At 45.9% G+C, this 19461-nt stretch overlaps 1 protein-coding gene and 1 pseudogene across 1 annotated transcript; one reads left to right on the forward strand and one right to left on the reverse strand.

Annotated features, from left to right (window-relative positions):
- Window positions 1–1128: 1128 nt before the first annotated feature.
- LOC136450299 (uncharacterized) lies at window positions 1129–4601 on the reverse strand. The gene is made up of 3 exons (XM_066450691.1): window positions 3890–4601; window positions 2415–3000; window positions 1129–1445 (listed from the first exon to the last, which is right to left on the reverse strand). Exons 1-3 carry the CDS (start codon window positions 4519–4521, stop codon window positions 1284–1286), a joined length of 1380 nt encoding a protein of 459 aa, XP_066306788.1. The 5' UTR covers window positions 4522–4601; the 3' UTR covers window positions 1129–1283.
- A 2499-nt stretch (window positions 4602–7100) lies between these two features.
- Window positions 7101–18161, forward strand: LOC136450300 (beclin-1-like protein; annotated as a pseudogene).
- The last annotated feature ends 1300 nt before the right edge of the window (window positions 18162–19461 follow it).

Below are 19461 nucleotides of genomic sequence, written 5' to 3' on the forward strand. Positions count from 1 at the left end.
ATAATAAATGTTTTCGATCTCTCCATCCTCCAATAATTTTGCTATATTAACACTTTAGAGAGCTAACTTCGCTTTTTATCTTGGGCGAGTGAGAAACCAGAAATAGAGGATGAAAATATTTAGAGATCTAGTTGAAAATGTTGTTGCAAGGAATTTTTTCATTAAAATCTCAATTCCTACCAATATAAAGATATATAAAGAGACTCTTGGAATATGTGATCATCTGCTTTTTCTTTTCTTTTCATGGAACACGTGGAGATTGTTTGGTGAAAGGGTCTGAGGCCCTATTTGGCTCTAGCTGATCCAGCTTATAGCCTAGTTTGCATTATCCAACCACCCAACCAAAAGGAACTCTAAGCTAAGCTCACTGATTGGTGATACAAACAACAAAAGTATCTTTGAAAAGAATGAGCGACATTTACCTCAAGCGGATTAGGATGACAGAAAACCAAATTAAGAGGACAACCTGACCCTTGGCCTTATATCCAATGTAAGACCCTTTTTCAAACTAGAGAAGATAGAGGGAAACGGGTAGAACGTCCATGCTCGGATATGTTTGGATCACCTTGGATTATGATAACTACTAAAAACAATCTCAACACTTTAATTATGAGATATATATTATAAAAATCCAACCAGTGGCTTGTAGTAATCCTATAATCCACCTCCAGCTTACTAATAGGAGATTATAGTCCAAACAACAATCCAACACCTAAAATCCAAGGTTCCAAACAAATTAAATTATTATAATCCACAATCTAAGATTACTGTAATCATATTTTATAATCCAAAATATAATAATCCAAAGTGGTACAAACACCACTAATCCGAGTGAACTTTTTTCTTTCATTTTTAAGATGCAGTTCAGTTAACCTGTAGTGGCTTCATGCTAATTTCTAAGCCCTGTTCTATGAGACAAGAGATTAGTGGGCAGCGCACTCAAGCATATGCCTCTTCAGAACAGAACACTTGTCACACATTCTTCAGAGCTGTTCTGAAATCCTACCTAAATCATGGACAATCTGAATAGGTAACCAATCCTAGGGCTGAACAGATGTTTGGCAACGGAAGTTTAAGGCATCACAAATTCTAGTCCAAACTTAGGGCTTCCAAGTAACAGTTAACATATACGTACATACAGACATCTCATTAATTGTCAAAATGCCAAGCCAAGGGCTTATAAGTTGTAACACATGATTCCACGACAACAGATTTCCATATATGGCCAAATAAAAACTTAAACATTGCACCTCCAGTACTTGTTTATATGTTGCTACAGCTTCTCACTTCCCCCCAGTAGTGGCCTTTGCAAGCAGCTTCTTTGGTAACTTATCCAATGGAGTTGTCTTCAGAAGGAAGAGTCGGGCAGCTCGCTCCTGTAAAGTTCCACCACATTTTAATCCACGAGATTGCAGCTCTATTTTTAGCTTCTCCATACCAAGTACCTATAAGGCAACAACAAAACCAAAGAGGTGGTTAGCAATGTGAGAATCAACATTGAGATCAGGACATCATAAAGCAAAAGGTTTCTGATATATACTTTAAGTTCATACAGAGAAGGAAAACAATGATCAAACAAAAGCAAGGAAAAAAATCAAACAAAAACCCAGAACCTTTCTGTGGATAGCATATGGAAAAAGGAAGGAACAGAAATCCAGTGAACTGTGCTCAAACAGCCAAGTAGGACATTGACATATTACCACAAGTCCACAATACAAGTCAAACAGATTTACAAGTGTGCGGTGTGCCTAAAGAAAATGGAATGAAGCATGTGTACTCACACAGTGTGCTGATAGTGTGTGTTTGAATGAGCATCATCATTGTTGCACATTACACTTCACATGTATGGAACTATGGATCTCTCATAAGCTGATAGCCCATTAATTTCCAGCCACTTCAAATGAATATCAAAATGCAACAGAATTGGAAGAAAGAGATAACTAAGTGTTCGTCAGAGTATTGGACGAGAGCTAATGATATCTACTACAATAAGCTGACTCCACATTAACTTCCAAAGCCATCCCATTTGCCACTTCAAGTGACTATTAAATTGGAACAGAATTGACAAAAAATGATGACAAGTGCTAGACAGAGTATTTGAGGGCCAATGATATATACATAAGGCGATTACCCATTTCCAAGGCAGTCCCATTTGCCATTTCATATATGAATATATGCTGAAACAGAAATAGCAGAATTCGACAGTTCAGTGTTTGTCAGAGTATTGGAGGGCTAACTATACAAGACAATAGTGCCATTTAGATTGACCTAGTAACTGCTTACTAGAAGAGCTAGCTAATATCCTCATAAGTATTCGTATACTTCTAATTTCTGACAAAGTCATTACTCGGGAAAAAACATTTCTAGAGCTGACTATCATGTAACCAAAATTGCCATGAAAAAAATAAACATACCTCCAATTCTGCAGCTGAACTGTACTTTGCAAGGTTCAATTGCTCTGAATAAGATTTGCTGGCGTCAGCATATTCTTCTACTTGTGGCACCTCTGGATTGTTTTGGTTTGAAGTAGCTGAAGCAGTGCTATCCTTGTCTGCTTTCAGCACTTCTTCAACTTGTGGTACCCCTGAATTGTTTTGGTTTGAAGTAGCTGAAGCAGTGTTATCCTCATCTGCTGTCACTTCATCTGATTTCAGCACTTCTTCTGAAGCAGCAGCAGCAGCACTGTTCACACAAATGAGATGATCCACCATTCCTACCTCAGGCTCCGCACTACCATCAGATTCGAAGTCACCACCTTCAGCTCCTGATCTTGTTGTCAGTTGGGACTTCTCCCCTGAGGACTCTCCTTCTGAATGTGACCCAGAAACAGAACCCAGATCAAGCTTCTCCTCGTTTTTGCTGGATCCATTTGAGCAATTCCTGTCATCAACTACTACAGACTTTGCATCTGTGCTCTCATGACCTTCATTGTCCTCATCATCCACATCACTGTCACTGTCACTATCACTTTCATCTTCTTCTACTTTGTTCTTTCCCAACCTGCATAATCGAAATAATTCAGACACCACACAACACAAACTAGAACAGCAAACATTAAGCCATTGTGAAGGGATATAATTGATTTAGTTAGCTACCTAAAAACACAACACAGACTTGCACAGAACTTTCTTTACCCCCAACCCCAATCATCCCATAAGTAACTTAAATTTGCGGCTTACCAGAACAACTACCAAAATTGACATGTTGATTTGAGAAAATCAAACATGAAATGCCACTTACATGCCCATATTACTCACCCAAATTTGTGAGAGGATGAGAGTTCCATGGAGATGAAACGACAATATGACCATGTTTTAATATGCTAATACTTAGAACAATATTAAATGGATAAATAGTTCACATGGCACATTTGATCACAAAAACATTGAATAATTAAATGCTGCAGCTAGCCTATGAATCACTAAAATGAAACCGTACAATTAACAGAGGATGTTTCATGTCCAGTTTCCAAGACTGCCACATCTTGAAAACGACGACATCAAACTTTCCATTGAGACTGGTCTTATAAATACTCCCTCCGTCCCAAAAATAAATCAACTTCTAGAGTTGTCCTAAGTCAAACTATTTTAAGTTTAATCAAATTTATAGAAAAGAACACCAATATCCAAGACACCAAATTAGTATCACTAGATGGATACTCCATGAAATATATTTTCATACTGCACTTATTTGGTGTCATAAATGATGTTACTCTTTCCTAGTATAAAGTTAGTCAAACTTAAGATAGACTTCAAGTGATTATAGGAATTGATTTATTTTGGACGGAGGTACTAGCTTAATTAATAAGCATATAAAAGTTTCATAAGAACTAATTGATTTCGGCGATCTGTAATTGAACTAACATGTTAAAAGATTGGACGGTACTCACCAAATCTTAAGCTTCTTAGCGTCTGCGCCAGAGGGCGGCTTACGCGCTGTCTTCCTCTTTCCAAGAGATGCACGCACGGATTCTTCAACCGTGTTGACGCAGATCTCAGCATCCTTGCGGTACTTCTCCAGGTACTTGTCCACCTCAGCAGCTGAGGGTCCGCCGCCGCGGCCCGCCTCCTTGGCCTTCTTCTTGATGAAGTTCTCGGCGAGCTTTTCTAGCTGGCGGTCGGCGGCCTCGGCCTTCCATTCCTCGAGGCGGCGCTCGGCGTTGACGTGGCGGAGGCGGCGGCCGTTGATGTCGCGGCAGGCGTCAAAGTTGCTGGTCTTCTTCTGCCCCGCCTTGGAGGCGGCCCCTCTGAGGAGGGAGCCGAACCCGCCCTTGCCTCCTCGAAGGCGGAGGAGCGCGGACGCGTAGGGGAACTGGCCATCAGCTGCCGAGGAGAGGACGGAGGAGGGCGAGACGTCGATGCGGCCGGTGACGAGGCGGAGGGCGGCGGCGGGTACGCGAGAGATCGACGCGACGGCGTCGAGGAGCACGGCGCCGGAAACGGTGGGCGTGGAGAAGCGGAGACATCTGGTGCGCCCGTCGAGGAGACGCACCAGGATCTGATACGTGGGGGTCTCGGCCATGGCGGGCGGAAGTGGCGGTGGCGCACGAAACCCTAGCTCTTGCCGGCGTCGGCGAAGCGAGAGACGGAGAGAGAGATACCAGAGACATCCTTATAACGGAGAAGGCACGAGGACGATACCGTCCTCCCACCCACCGGCACGTTGGCCCGGATACTCTTTCCGTTATGGGTCCCACACGTCATGGAATGATGCTATTTGCGGCGCCGTGCGTATCCGTCCGGTTCCGTCCGCGTCTTCCTCGGGTTCCTCCTGGTGGAGTCCTGGTCGTCCTCCCCCGCCCGTCACCTTCTTCCTCCGAGTCGACTCCGCTCGTGGCGAGAATAGCTGATACAAAGCAGCTTCGGAGTCCGCGAATCGCGACGCTGTTACGGTTCAGCGAGGATTCTTGCTAGTCAAGAGCGGCTACCCGGCGAGATGAAGCGTCCGACCGGTGGCAAGGGCGGCGCGGTGGACCCGTCTCCGCTCCGAACCAGGTGTCAGGAGTGCCACGGCGCGCTTCTTGTCGTCGGAGCCGACTCCGGTACCCATTCTCCGGCCCGATTAGATTACACTAGCCCTATTCTGTTGCCTTTACCAACTCGTCGTCCTCAACTGATTTCATCATGGTTAAATTCTTAGAAGGTGAATACATATTACCATGACGACTCGAGCACGCTTTATTGCCCTATAACTTCAAGTGCATTTTTCTAATGGAATGCAATAAACTGTAATGTTTCTACTTTCTAGTAGAAAAAGTAGAAAAAGAAATGCAGCAATTTCAAGCACAATTTGGGTATTTTAATGGTTTGCAATGCTCCCTTTGGATTCTAGGAAAAATATAGGATCCTCATTTCTATGGATTGAGTTACTGTTGTGTCCTTTAGTTGGAAGGAAACCTTCCTTTGTGTTTTATTTCACATGAAAACCATGGGAAAAACATCCACTCAAACCTCTTGTTTCTTGTGTTTTTCTTGGTGTTTATCCAAACACTTATTCCTACAAAATTAATGTTGTTTCCTCTATTCTGCTTATGTATTCATGTCCTATTCCTGTGTTTTTCCTATTCCTGCATTTTTTCAATCCTACATTCCGAAGGAGGCCTAGTGAGCTCATGGCAGGAATTGAAAAGATTTTGGCTTAAAAGAACATTTGCAATCTTCTCTTCCTTTTAGAGTTTTGAATAGAGGTATTCACACAATAGAACCTTCATGTCCACACTGAGGGTAAGCTAAACAGCTAAATACTCGGACATGCGACTCGTTCAGGAACATAGCTATAATTCTTTTCTTGAATGGGGAAAAGGCTGCTGCCTGCTGCCTTGATCATACAGTTAACAATTCTTCTTTATTTTGTTTTGATGATGCTAAACATTGGAATTTATTTTAGTTGCCAAGCAGGTTTAATGATTAAATTATTTCAGTGCATTAATACTAAGACCAGGATTATCATTTGTCATTTGCCTTTACTCTAGATATCTTCTTTTAAATTATTTTGTGTCACAGAATTACCTTGACAGCCATTGTTAAATCTACATTTTCTTCCTTCAAGCACTACCCATACCCAAGTGTCTCTATTTTGCAATTTTGCGATAGTGGTGGCTCTTACCTTTTGTGCTGTTATTAATGGGTGCAGTATGCATGCATCTGCTGTTCAGGGTAGTACCTTGGGCGCAAGCAGGATGGACAGTTCTTATGTAGTATTATCAAAGAACAATAGATCACAAGGTCTTGGAAGCCCCCCACGTCCACGAAGTGCAGCAGCCCCGCATATTGAACCTAATCAGCCACCAAAGCCGATAGAGGCTTCATATATTATGCTTCCACCTCCTGCTGCTTCCATATACAAGACATCTTCCTCTGAAGGAGTTGGTAGACAGTTGCTGCCACCTGTAACAACCCGGATTTTTCTGGAAACCAAAAATTACGAACTTTTTGGAATTTTTCCTGTAATCGTGTGAAGCATGTAAACGTTAGGTCCAACACGAGTCAAACCCGCTAACGAAACGTTGCAGGCATACAGAATTGTTTGTAGAGATTTGCCGGAGCTCTTTTGTTGCCTCGTGTTTGAGTCTTGGTTTCATTTTGGAGAAGCACAATCTATAGCAACTCCCTTGGATTCCTCGCGAGATTATTCCGACTCTCCCTTGAACCTCTCTCTCGAATTCTTCTCATTAAACAACCATAACTCGACACTGTTGTTGCCGTGGACTTAACCCTAAACCCGTAGATAACCCCTAGAGGACCCCACTAGGAGCTGTACATGTTGGCAACACGTGTATACCAATTTAGGAGCTTTTGGAAGTAAATATAATAGAGGAATAAATAGATAAGGAATTAGAAAAAGGGAAAGGAAAATAGGAAAGCCAAACCGGCCCAACCAGCTCAGCAGTTCGGCCTGCTCGCGCCTGACCGGCCCAGCCCGCCCTGCCAGCCCACTCGCCCTTCCTCTCCCTCGCGGCCTGCCTCGCGCGCGCTGAGAGCCCAGCTGCTCGGCCCAGCAGTGCGGAGGCCCGCTCGCGCGCACACGACCAAGCGGCCCAGCAAGGTCGGCCCAGCTGCCCCCTTGCGGCCGCCCCCTTCACCGAGCCCCCCCCCCCCCCCCCCCTCTCCTTGCCCAGCCGGCCCAAGCCGCCCCTTCGGAACCCTAGGGCGCACGCGACCCCGCTCCCACGCCGCCGCCGCTCGCCCGCTGCAAGCTTGCGTGCGTGCAACGCCAGCCCCGCGCCCTCGGCTCGCCCCGCGCCCCCTCGCTCGATGCGCGCCGCGTGCCCGGGGAGCGCGGACCCCGAGAATCGCCGCCGTCCGCGACCCCGGCTGCCCTAGCCTGCGTGCATAAATAGCGTCGCCCCTCTTCTTCTTCCTCCAAGCCGCCGTCGTTCCTTTCTTCCTCCTCCAGTGCTCCGCCGCTCTCCACAACTGTCGCCGCGGCCACGACCTCGCTCTACGCCAGAGCCGCGCACCGCTGCTTCGAGCTCGCCGCGGAGGCACTCAACGCGACGCACCGCGCCGCCGACGCCAGGCTCCGTCGTCCTCGCTGCCGGTGGCCCCTCGCCGGTCCACTCCGCTGCCGGGACTGCTCCACCGCGCGTCCGTCTCTTCGTCCGCAGCGCCTCGCCACGCCGGAGCCGCTGCTCGCCACCGCGGCGCTCGGCCTCGTCGTCACCGAAGTCCATGGCAAAGGGCCACGCCACCAGCGACCCCACCTAGCCGAGCCGCGCCACCGTCGCTGCCGTCCGCGCCCTTGCCCTCCACGCTGGCCGCCGCGTCCACGCCGCCTCGCCACGGCGACGTCATCCACAGCCACGCCGAGCACCTTCGCCACGCTGCTCCGAAGCACGCCGAGCCGGGGCCGCTGCCGAAGCCGCGGTGCCGCCCGCGACGCCGTGCTCCCCGGCCGCCCGACGAGCGTCGTCCCGGACCTGAGGCTGAGCCCGAGGCGCCGTCCTCGCCACGACGCGTCCGCAGGGACTACCGGTGGAGCCGCGACCGCGTCAAGCTTCGCCCCGTCCCCAAGCACCGCGTTCACGACGAACCGTCGAAGCCGCGTCCATACTTCGTCGCCCTCTGCGCCTCGTCCTCGGCCACGGCCACGCCAAGCCCCGACCCTGTCTCGGCCACGGCGAGCCCCTCCGCGCTGATGTCGTCGTGCTTCACCAAGGCCGCACTGGTGCCCTCCACTTCGATCCGCACCGACGTCACCATGGCCGAGAGCAGGAGCTGCATCGCCTGCTGAAGCTACAGCTAGAATAGCAAGCCGTCGCCTTGAAGCACTGCCGCAGCATGTTCGTCCATGCCCCAGGCACGGTGGCAGCACCTCGACGCGCCCCCGTTCCAAGACCGCAACGACCTACCTGAACAAACGGTGAGCACCCAAAAGCCCAGGACCCCATCTTTCCCCTCCCTACCGTTACTCATGCTGAGCCCGGCCTTCGTGCCGCTGTTTCCACTATCGCAGGGAGGAAGCGACCCCGCAATGCCACCATGCCAGTGGACGACAGCACCACCTGGCCATGTCCATCCTTGTGTCCGGCCTTCGAGCCGTGCAACTCTATGTGCAGGGAAGAAACCGGCCCCTTGCGGCGTCTTTCGCGAACCATGGCCGAGCCCCGTCCAACAGCCACCACCGAGCCCCTCTTTCCAACCCCAACCTTGCTTACCGGCCATGGCGTTCCAATCATGGGATGCGTAGACCGAGGTCACCTCCGGCCTTTGGACACAAGCACACACACACGTGACTAACCCAAGCCAAATCGAACCGCCGGAGTTCCAAGAACGCCGGTGTGGTTGCCGACTACCATTGAAGCATTCTCTAAAGCCATGCCTCGTCCACCGTAAACCACGCCCGAATGAGTCAAGCCTTGATCGCCATCTCTGACGTTGCGACGGAGCTCTACCGCTCCTAGACACGCCCGCACTCACTAGCACGAGACCGGACTTAGCCAAACGGATCCACGGCGTAGGAGACGCCGGAAAGGACTTGTCGCCTATAAAACCCGTCGTGGCCAAGCCATGCCGTGGCGAAGAGTTACCATGACCTCATCGTGAGCCCCGAAGCCGTAATTGGACCACGTGGTATTGATCGCCGCATCATGGACTGCAGGATTCCCTTTTTGGTTGCCTTGACGGTTCCGTGGAACCCTGTGCCCGTGTTTCACCACTGTTCCAGCTACCTCGAGTTACGAAAACATGCCGTCGAGATCTACCGGGATCCGCACTAAAGGCCTTTTGAAGTAGTCACATTGCACAACCCACGGACAAAGCCCTGGTATGCACCGCATGACCTAGCACCGTGCCGTCGTGGTATTGAGTCCGTTACCGACATTCCGGCTGCCTCGTTAAACGAGGGCGAACCGTTGAGAAACCGTGTAATCCCTAGCATCGTACCGATGACAAGTGGAGTCTTCCGACGTCCCGGTCGCCTTGCCTTGCAAGTGCGTGCCGTTGAGGAGATATCATGACCCCGTCTACTGCGAGCCGTACCCTCTGGACCATGAACCCTAGTTGTATGTCTTATCGAGACCATGGAAAGCCCCATCTCGCATCTTTCCGTTTACGCATATCTACCTTGTTGGGCCCTATTCTTACAACCTATCCGTTCATGACTGTCTTACAGGAATTCATCTATCACCCAGCTATGGAATGTGCTACTCCGCAGTCGTGTCGAGTTGTTGCATCTTTCGGTCATGTTTGGTTTTTATCGCTGGTTGTTGATGTTGTTGCTGGTGTGCCGAGCCTTCGAGCCGGCTGAGGGATCGTACCTCGTTCGGACGTTACGATCGCAGGATCCATCTCGCCATGACCGTGATGCCGAGTGTAACTCGACCCCTCGCTTCTTAGCTAATTTCATACCACGAGTGTTAGCTCCTGTCTTCGGCCCTAGAACATGGTCGTGATGGATTCGATGTCGATACTAACATCGATGCGGATATCACCCACACGCTTTGAGCCCTCCATGACCAAGTCTTGTGGGAGATGACCTGGGAGATAACAATCATGGAACGATAGATGCTAACTCGTTGGTGTAGCTTGTGGCCGCGAGTTCGCCTCGCCATGACCATGGAGCTACGCCACTCTTTTGCTTTTACTTGTCTCTTCGTGCTCAAACCCCTGTATGCTTGTACCTGGTATGACCATCGCATTTCTTTGATTCCCGCGGTGACAACCGCACCGCTATGAATTAGAGAGAAGCCTTAGTGCCAGTGCACCTAAGTCGGGTACCCTACGAGTGGTTTGCGCACTTGGTGTTTGTCGCTTCCTTCCAATGCCCTGTCTTTTGTCATGGCGCGAGTGTTGGAAGAATTAGACATTGTCCCTTGTTGTGCTTGCTCTTGTTGCACCGTTAGCCCGCTCCGTTCGATTCCGTCTTGCCCATGACGATTGGATCAAAGACCGGACTATTCCCTTTGGGTTAGCGAAGCTATGGTCTAAGTCGTACCTCGGACCCGTGCGTATCGACCCGATCGACCGTCTAAAACCATCTTTCCCGAAGATGTGTCTGAGAACATGACATGGATGTGCCTAGCTAACCCCCACATCTCTTGCCGTGTTGAGCGACCCTCTTCTCAGCTCCCGACGTTATTGTGTCGTGTGGATCGAGGGGGAACCCGTTGATGTCCAATCTCTTTGCGCTACCGCATTTTACCATAGCGGGCGAGCGGAAGTACGTTGGGGCCAAGTCACAATAGTGTTAATCGTACTTGTTTGCTACTCGTGTCCAATTGTGACTTGCGGGATAAGGCTATAAGAGCCGAACCCCATCATTCTTCTTTCTTGGGGCCCGACTTCCAATCCCCATCAATTCAATGACACCGGATCGAAAGATCGTGAGCCGTTGTGTTTGCTCTGGATAAGCTCTGGCTTAAACCGTTTATCGTAAAGCCATACTGGCTTGGCCATGACTTAAGCTTGTGCTCAGCATACCACCACTCGTGTTTCTTTGGCCCGAGGGAATCGGACAACCGCCAAGAGGGCCAAGCCGTGTATCTTTTATTGTCTCGTTGGTGTTATTGGATCTTCCTGCGCCTTGTCGTCTTTTCGAGTGTCGAGTGTTCTCTTGCCTTGCGTGACGCTTAGCGGAGTAGCTGGCGATCGGACCAAGAGAACGTGGACGACGACAAGGACTACGGAATGGAGTCGACACAGGAGGAGGTGACCCCGCTAATAGAACACCAACAAATGGAGAATTGTACCACTACTACCTCTACATCGCAGGTGTCATGGCAGCACCCTCTTTTAGAGAATCCTATTAGACATTGCATAATATTTAGAAATGCTAGCGCTTTATAATTATTCCTTTGATAGTACTTTGATGCATGCTACTACCTGGGCCATTATTACCCTGATGCAACCCACTCTACCACGTCACCCTGCTTTGCGCATTCGCTCGCTTATATATACTTACTTGCCTGCTTGCTTGCATATTACACCACTATACTTATTATTAACTCCACTTAGCATTATATCGGGGATGTGATGCTGGTGGTGAACCCCCTGGGAAGGGTTTGGCTATGGGTGCCAGACTTGGTGGTGTGTGAGCGTGCTGCGTGTGTCTTGGGTGCGTGGAGAGTGAGGGTTGTGTCGACCGGGCTGGAATAACGACGAGCCTGGGGCGAGTCTTGCCATGTGGTGCTACCTGGGCACTTGGATATGGAGTACCTGTGGCGGGTAAATGGTAATTGGAGGTGGCCTTGGGTGTGAACCTCGGAGAGGTGGAGCCCGGGGTAGAGGTGCTGTGGTGGCACGTAAAACGGAAACCCTGATGAAGACATTCTGGCTTGGTCAATCCCTAAGGACTTACTAGTACTCAGACTCACCGGGAATCCTTTACATCCCACTCGCCCTATATGGTGCGGGACGGTCGGACTACTTGGTAGAACAATACCACTACTGCCAAGCGAACGTGTGCAAGGAGGTACGGGGCGCGCTGTTTTCCCCCACACCCTTCCGAGACTTCAGGAGGCCTTGTGGACCTGGCTCTTGACATCCGGAGGGCCTCGGTTCTGTCTACGACTCACAGTATCAGCCATCCCAGACTAGACTTGGGATGTTCCAGGGCTGAGAGGTAGGGTGGCATCGTTCTAGGCTAGCAAGCGGCCGGAATCTGCCTAGACGGGGCACCGTCGAGGATGGTTATCTTGTGGGTATGTAAAACCTCTGCAGAGTGTGTGATTGATCGATCGATACATATGCCGACTTGTCGGCTATGGACCTTTCCTAGGTTTCGCTTAAACTAGATAGGAGGTGAGTCCTTCTTTCCTCCATCCAGGGTTTGGGGTATTTCTCGGTCGTGAGCCTTGGGGGTTGCGGGCCGTTGAGACAAGGCCGAGAGGGAGTTGGCCTGTCGACCCGAGTGTGTGAGACGAGATATGGTGTGGTGGTGTGGAGATGGTTTGGGATGGATGGGTTGGTGGATGGATGTGGATGTGTGTGGTTTAGGGAATGCGTTAAAACTTGATAATTATTATATTATTTATCTCTTCGCATGCGCTAAGGATGCAAACCACAGCCAAATTATAGGATAGCCAGATCCCTTGTTTTATCTTTTTCACTAAAGCTCATCGGTGCTGACCATGGCCTGCACACATCTGGCGGTGTGCAGATTTCCTGCTTCTCAGAGATGCTGACTTTAAAAGGATTAGAAGATCTCGTGCCTACGCTCAAGTTTGGTTCGGAGATGGAATCTACGCTGCACTACGCCAACTCTGATGATGCCCGTGAAGGAGGAGCCTTCACTCGAAAGTCTTCCGCTAGATTAACTCTGTAATAGGTGTGTTCCCCAGTGAGATAATATCTTGTATTCTTGTAATCTTACGATGTATGACTGTGACATCGACTGAAATATGATAATATGATGGAATCAGTTCTTGGTTTTATCATATTAAAAATTCATTCTGTGAATTTTCCCTTCAAGGAAAATTGAGGATGTTTCACCACCAAGTGTTAACTCCAGTAGCTCTATGCCAGGAAATAATTCTGGATTTCTCTCTAGTGTTACTGTATTAAAAAGAGCATTTGAGATTGCTACCTCACAAACTCAGGTACTATTGCTTGTTTAAGATGCGTCAATATTCATTATGTGAGCACGGATATATTTGGTACTTCTGTCATTCATATTTTTCTTTTTGTGTTTGTGCTATTCATTTTTTATGTTAGTGATTTGATGGCTTAATTGTCATATGCAGATTAAGCAGCCGCTTTGTCTGGAATGTATGAGAATTCTTTCTGATAAGATGGATTTTGAGATTGAAGATATTAGTTCTGATATTCAAGCTTATGAGGCTTCTCTTCAACATTTGGAGCTGGAGTCCTACAGCATCCTCAGTGAAACGGATTTTCAGAAGGAGAAACAAAAGGTGAGCGTGCCTCTTGGCATATATGATTTGATTACAACTAACTAATGAAGATACAGGATCCAGATATTATTGTTTGATTGGTATTGGTATACTTGATGAATAACCAAACATAAGCAATCAACTCATGGCAGAATATTACTGTCAGATATGTCCTTTCTTTCAAAAACTGTCAGATATGTCAATGTTCCAACCTTATTGCAGAAGCTGTCAGAATTTTTGTTGGAATGTGTAAGTTATAACACTTTTGTGAATTCCATTTGTATTTTGTGCTGTAATTTCAGATTGAGGAAGAAGAAAAGAAACTTAGAGCTGATATTGAAGAAGCTGAAAAGTAATATTCAGAAGTTATTTCTGAGATGAAAGATCTTGAAACAAAATCTAAATAATTTAAGGAATTGAAAGAGCAGTTAGTACTTTTTCTCCTTGCCATTTTCTTTCAGGCATCTTCTTGATATTAGTTTTAAAGTTTGTCTAGGTTGCATTGTCTTGAATCATGTTTATTTACTTGATGCTAACAGTAGGTGCTCCACCTGTTAGTTTTTCTTGCAGTGTTTTTTTTGTTTTTCTTGCTTCCTTTGTTTCTTTCCTGTTAACAAGAGGTTGATGAATATTGCACCCACTTCTTTACTTGAAATGTTAAATAATTTGGTTCTGCTATTTAATTAACTAAGTAAAATATTCGATATAAGTTGGCACCAATACCACCACTGGATAATTATTATCACAGGAATATTGTTCTGCGAATCACCACCACAACTATGCAGTTGCTTACACAGTCTGCAATTTTTGGTTGACTCCTATTTGTATACATACTAAATGTGTCATATTCTTGGCAGATACTGGCAAGAATTCAACAGCTTTTGGTTTCAGCGGACATCTCATCAGGTATACCCATTATAGTTCATATGTATATGGATATCTACTTATCAGATTAACAATGCACTGTCTTAATGTTGTCGTACTTCAAAATGTGTTGACTCCTTCAGTGAAATGTACATACAATTAGACATGTACTCTGTTTCATATCAGCTATAATTCAGAAGGTCACAGTTTACCAAGTCTACGTTGCTTTTGTCATCATATATTTCTTCCGTGTCAACAAATTGATGGCTAAAGCCAATAATGTTGTTGCAATGTGCATATTGCCTGCATTGGTATCTCTATTTCATACTGTCTTCTTATCTGCAGATAGCAGCAGAAATTATGATTCCTTATCTATGTGCAGGTTTCCCTAGGATTGAATTGTTTCCCAACATTTTCTTCTGTTACTGATAGTTTACTACCTAAAAAAATTGCCACTTCACTACGCAGGAAGAACAAGATGCTATTTTGGCAAAAATAGAAGTTTCTCAGGCCCATCTGGAACTGTTAAAGCATACAAATGTTCTGAATGATGCATTCTATATTTCACAACATGGAGTATTTGGAACAATAAATAACCTCCGTCTTGGACACTCTCATGAGGTTGGTATCCTAACTGCAAGTTGCAAAGATCAAAGATAAGACATTGATTCACTACATTCAGTGCTTCGCCTTCATTCTATTTGAGGCATACTTCTGAGTTCAGCTATTTGATTTAAATCTATGTCACTCTTAGGTTGAGTGGGGATGAGATAAATGCTGCTTGGGGTCAAGTTGCACTTCTGTTGCATATCATGGCTCAGTATTTTACCTCGAAATTTCAGTATCCTTGGCGCATAATGATGTTTTCTATAAGTTTATGTACTCATCACTCTCTTCAGAAGTATATCCAAATTATGGCTCCATTGGCCTATTATTATGGTACCTGTTTCGATGTTTTGTTCTTTTCTGATATGTTGCTTTCTATAAATCTATACCCAAATACATTTTGGCTCGAAGAAGTCCGGTAGTCATCTTCTGTATTGTTAGGGGTGCATATCCAGATATACTTAGGTCCAAGAACCTCTATCCGCCAGCCGTCTCCTCAACTATTTGGGGTGTATTACTGCCTAGGATAGTAGTGTAAACATATGTAAGTGTGTCAAAGACTAAGGTAGTTGAGTAGTATTGCTGTGTTTGGTTTGCAGCCTAACTTGCGATACCTTTCTGATGCCACAGTTACTAGTTAAGTGTTTGGTTGATTGCCACATATGTCCATGTTTTTGGTTTTCTAACCACACTTTGTTAGCCCTCAAGTGCACGTGTCACACACTAAGTTTTTTTTAATAACTTCTTTGCTACTTACATTGCTAAGTTGCATGTTTCACTTCATTGATTACATATGGATGGTAAACCTTGATACTTAGCACGCTATAGTTGTTCTAGAAGGAAAACTGTGCTTTTGACTTGCTCAGCGTTTGCATAGATACCGGATCAAGATTCATGCTGTGGGAAGCTATCCAAGAATCACAGATATCAATAACAAAACGTATAAACTGTAAGCTTTCTGCTTTGTGTTTGTCCCTTTCTAGATGATCTGTACGCCAGTATTCCTCAATCCTCACTTTTCAGTGGTTCATAATAAAATGGAAAAAAAATCCATCTCACTATGCTGAAAATTTTTTTTTGTTCATTTGGTCGTCTGATCAAATTTTGACTTGTTTCCTCCCCAAAAATAAACATGAAATTTCTTGTTCTTTTTTTCTCCCTGGACAAGTTTAGTTTTTAGTTCAAATTGTGTGGTGATAGATGACATCATAAAAAATACTTTCAGAACTTTCATGTTTATTTTTAATGGATTTTCATGTCGCCAAAGTTAAACTAGTATCGGATGCTGTTAACATATGAAAGTAACCATAATATTTTTTTGGTAATATGGGGTATATACCAAAATGGAACCTATAATAACCAATTGCTTTGGTATTTTTCTGCATTTACTGTTCACTTTGATTGGCAATGCAACTTATCATGCTTTGCATGTGAGTAAGTGAATGGTTGATATTCAGGTTTGGTCCAGCGAATGTGTTGTTCAGCACCCGATATGATGATGCCATGACATGGTTTCTGAGGTGTCTGCAAGAGTTTGTTGAGTTCGCTGTAAGTTTGGATAAAGAGAACAATGTTCCACCTGACAAGTCATTGAAGGTTCCTTATAAGTAAGAATTTCTTGCTACGCTAGGGCTCTCGTGTTATGTTTGCTTACAAATCATGTCACTCTCCTTGTAATTGCCTTTTGGCTTTAACTTTTAATAAATTTCTGTAGGGGTGTAAACCCCTCCAGCTTCGTAAAAAAAAAATCATGTCACTCAAGCATCAGATTTCTTTTATTTGTTGCTTATTATGTCATATCTTCACTTTGCAACTTCGCTTAAAGAAATATTTTAATCACTGAAGATGCCCTCACCTGGGGTTCAGGGGTTGAATTTATTTAGATGTGTTCTATGCTTTTTTTATGCTTTGTGATCTCCTTTTTCTTTACTTTGTTCATTCGTACAAATCTGTTGTTTTGTACCAAACTGACAACGGACAAAAGGTTGGAAAATGTCTTATGTCCACAACGTCGCCCAAATTGACACAGCTCGTTCGGATGGTCGCCCAAATTGACACAGCTCGTTGGAAAATGTCTTATGTCTAGGGATGAAAACGGTACGGATATTTTTTGACCGTATTCGAAACCAAATTCGTTTAGAGAGGTTGAGATCTGTCCGTATCCGAGTCCGGATATTCAACATTCGATACCGTTTCCGTATCCGAATACTCAAATCGCATATCTATGATGTCGATATCCAATCGTATCCTATCCGACATAGTTGACACTATCCGTATTCGAATCTGAATCCGGACAGAAATATAAAAACAAATGTAATATCGGTGATATCCATCCGTATCCGATCCGTTTTCATCCCTACTTATGTCCACAACGTCGCCCAACGGACAACTGACACAGCTCATTCGGATGGTCCGGTGAACAGTTTTTTTTATATGGTTTTGGATGATTGAATAGTATTCTGTGAGAGAGAATAAGCTGAAATAAACTGTAACTATACCAGCCGAACGCCCTAACATGTATAGTTAATTTTCTTTGCTTCACAGGATTGATGGTGACAAAATAGGGGGGCTACAGGGTCGTCCTTGGTGATTTTAACACGAAGGAGAACGCGACCAAGGCGCTCAAGAACATGCTTTGCATTTTGAAATGGTTCTCTACTGGTTCAACGACACTGGAAGTTTCGCACTACCCCCGGGATCACTGCAGGCGCAAACTTCGAAGAGATAGTTTCAGTACACGCCAAGTTACTAACAACTAATCCCTCCGTCCAGAAAGCATGAAAATCTCGAGTTTCAAGGTTAAATTAGTAGGACGTCAGTGCAGAGAGCTTCCGCTCTATACGAGTCTGAAAAAGAGCGTTAGTGGCAAGTTTTATCCTCGACCGTGCAATGCAAGAAGACTACGTGTATGCCCCTGGCATCTGGTGAATGTGAGCGCTTCTACAGAGTTCCGATGTCAGCGCTTCCATGTTTCTAGAAAGTGCGGGAGTCCAGTGGTGTGTAGCGTGTGGCTGAGAATGACCGTGAGATGCATGGACTGGGATGTTATGTGGTTGGTGCATTCGGTGCTTTGTTTAGACAGATGGGTCTTACGCTAAAAAGTTGATCAGCCTGTATTTGAGTTATAAGTCTCGGTTTATCCGTCAACAAATAGTATTTTTCTTTCACACCAAACCAGTCGGCAATATTTTTAGCCATAGCTTATAAGTCAATCCAGCCGAAACGAAATGGCTTTGACTATGTTTACATACTTTCTTGAGACATGTTTTGAACTCCAGAATTCCATCGTTTCTGGGACTGAGGGAGTAGGAGCTGATTTTAGCCCCCCTGGGCTAATAGCGTGACAATACGATTGTTTGCTATTTGTTCTGCTCATGGTCGGTTCTTTTTACTAATATAAAGATGGAATAAAGTATGTATATATTAATATATATTATATGTGCGATTAAGATAGCATGTACGACCCGAAGAGTGGGAGATATGCTATGTTTACTTGTTTATTATTACTTCCTCAATTTCAAATTATAGGATGGTTTGATATACTTCTCCATTTAAAATTATAAGATGTTTTAATTTTTTTAGGTACATAATTTTTACTATGTATTATATACACTATGTCTAAATATATAATAGTGAGTTGTGCAGCTAAATATTTGTTTATTCTTTGGATTCCACTCCTCAGCATGTGAATTTTAGGCCACCGTTGAGGACGCCTTGTTCTCCTGGTCTCATTCCACTCTTAACACAGACTTCCCATAGAAAGCCACATAGCCGACAGCACTACAAGTTCCTGCCAACTAACCCTTAGAATAAAAAGCGGCTGCTAGAAAAGCCAAGACGTCTTATAATTTGATTGTAGTGGAATATATATCAACGAAACTGACATCCATGGGTTATCAACAAAACTGAGATCGAGACGAAACTGACATGGTGGGTTATCAACAAAACTGAGATTGAGAGGGTATCGAAAAGGAATTAACTGAGATTGAGAGGGGGTATCGAATGTTTCCCCAAGAAACAGCGCACGAAAAACATCCGAGAAGATGAGATGCTGCCATAGTTAAAGCCGGTCACCATCCGTCTGGCAGGTCGCTCAAGCAGTCCTCCTCTACAGTACCTATCGAATGAGTAATAAAGAAGAACCTGCCACCCTACGCCATGGTGTCATTATTGCCGTGGATCGGAGTAAATGGCCGGGCCGGCCCGGTCCCTTCCGTGCAGCGCCCACCACCACTCAGCGCCGTGGTTAGTTAAATAAGGGCCAGCAACTAACGACCGTGGAAGTTGAACCGAGATCCGATCCTTCAGCCTGTTCGGGAGGCCGTCCCTCGAAGAAATTCCACGCCACGCGATCAACTCCACGAGCCCCCCGCCCCGGGAAAAACGTCCGGTCCATCGTGCCGTGCAGTACCACGTCGCCGTGCCACATAAACAAATCCATCGCCGTACGTGACGCGCTGGAAAAAGCCATCCCGTCTGAACTCTGAACCATGCGTTCTGCATGCGTCCCGTATCCCCGGTTGTTGGGGTCAGGTTCGGGTCAGCCTTGGCGATCGCGGCACAGCCGCACAGGCCATGCAGAACGCAATGCAATAGTAGTACCGCTGACTACTGCATCGGGTTCGCGGGCCGCGGGCTGGGATACAAATAGAAGAGTCGTG

Source organism: Miscanthus floridulus, chromosome 5 (genome assembly GCF_019320115.1).
Source record: "Miscanthus floridulus cultivar M001 chromosome 5, ASM1932011v1, whole genome shotgun sequence".
NCBI lineage: Eukaryota > Viridiplantae > Streptophyta > Magnoliopsida > Poales > Poaceae > Miscanthus > Miscanthus floridulus.

Bases quoted from the DNA above. Each gene is read 5' to 3' on its own strand.
- LOC136450299 (XM_066450691.1), bottom strand. From the start codon at position 4,521: ATGGCCGAGACCCCCACGTATCAGATCCTGGTGCGTCTCCTCGACGGG. The intron at 3,001-3,889 runs GTGAGTACCGTC...TCGATTATGCAG, and splicing joins GCTAAGAAGCTTAAGATTTG to GTTGGGAAAGAACAAAGTAG. The intron at 1,446-2,414 runs GTATGTTTATTT...GTTGCCTTATAG, and splicing joins GTTCAGCTGCAGAATTGGAG to GTACTTGGTATGGAGAAGCT.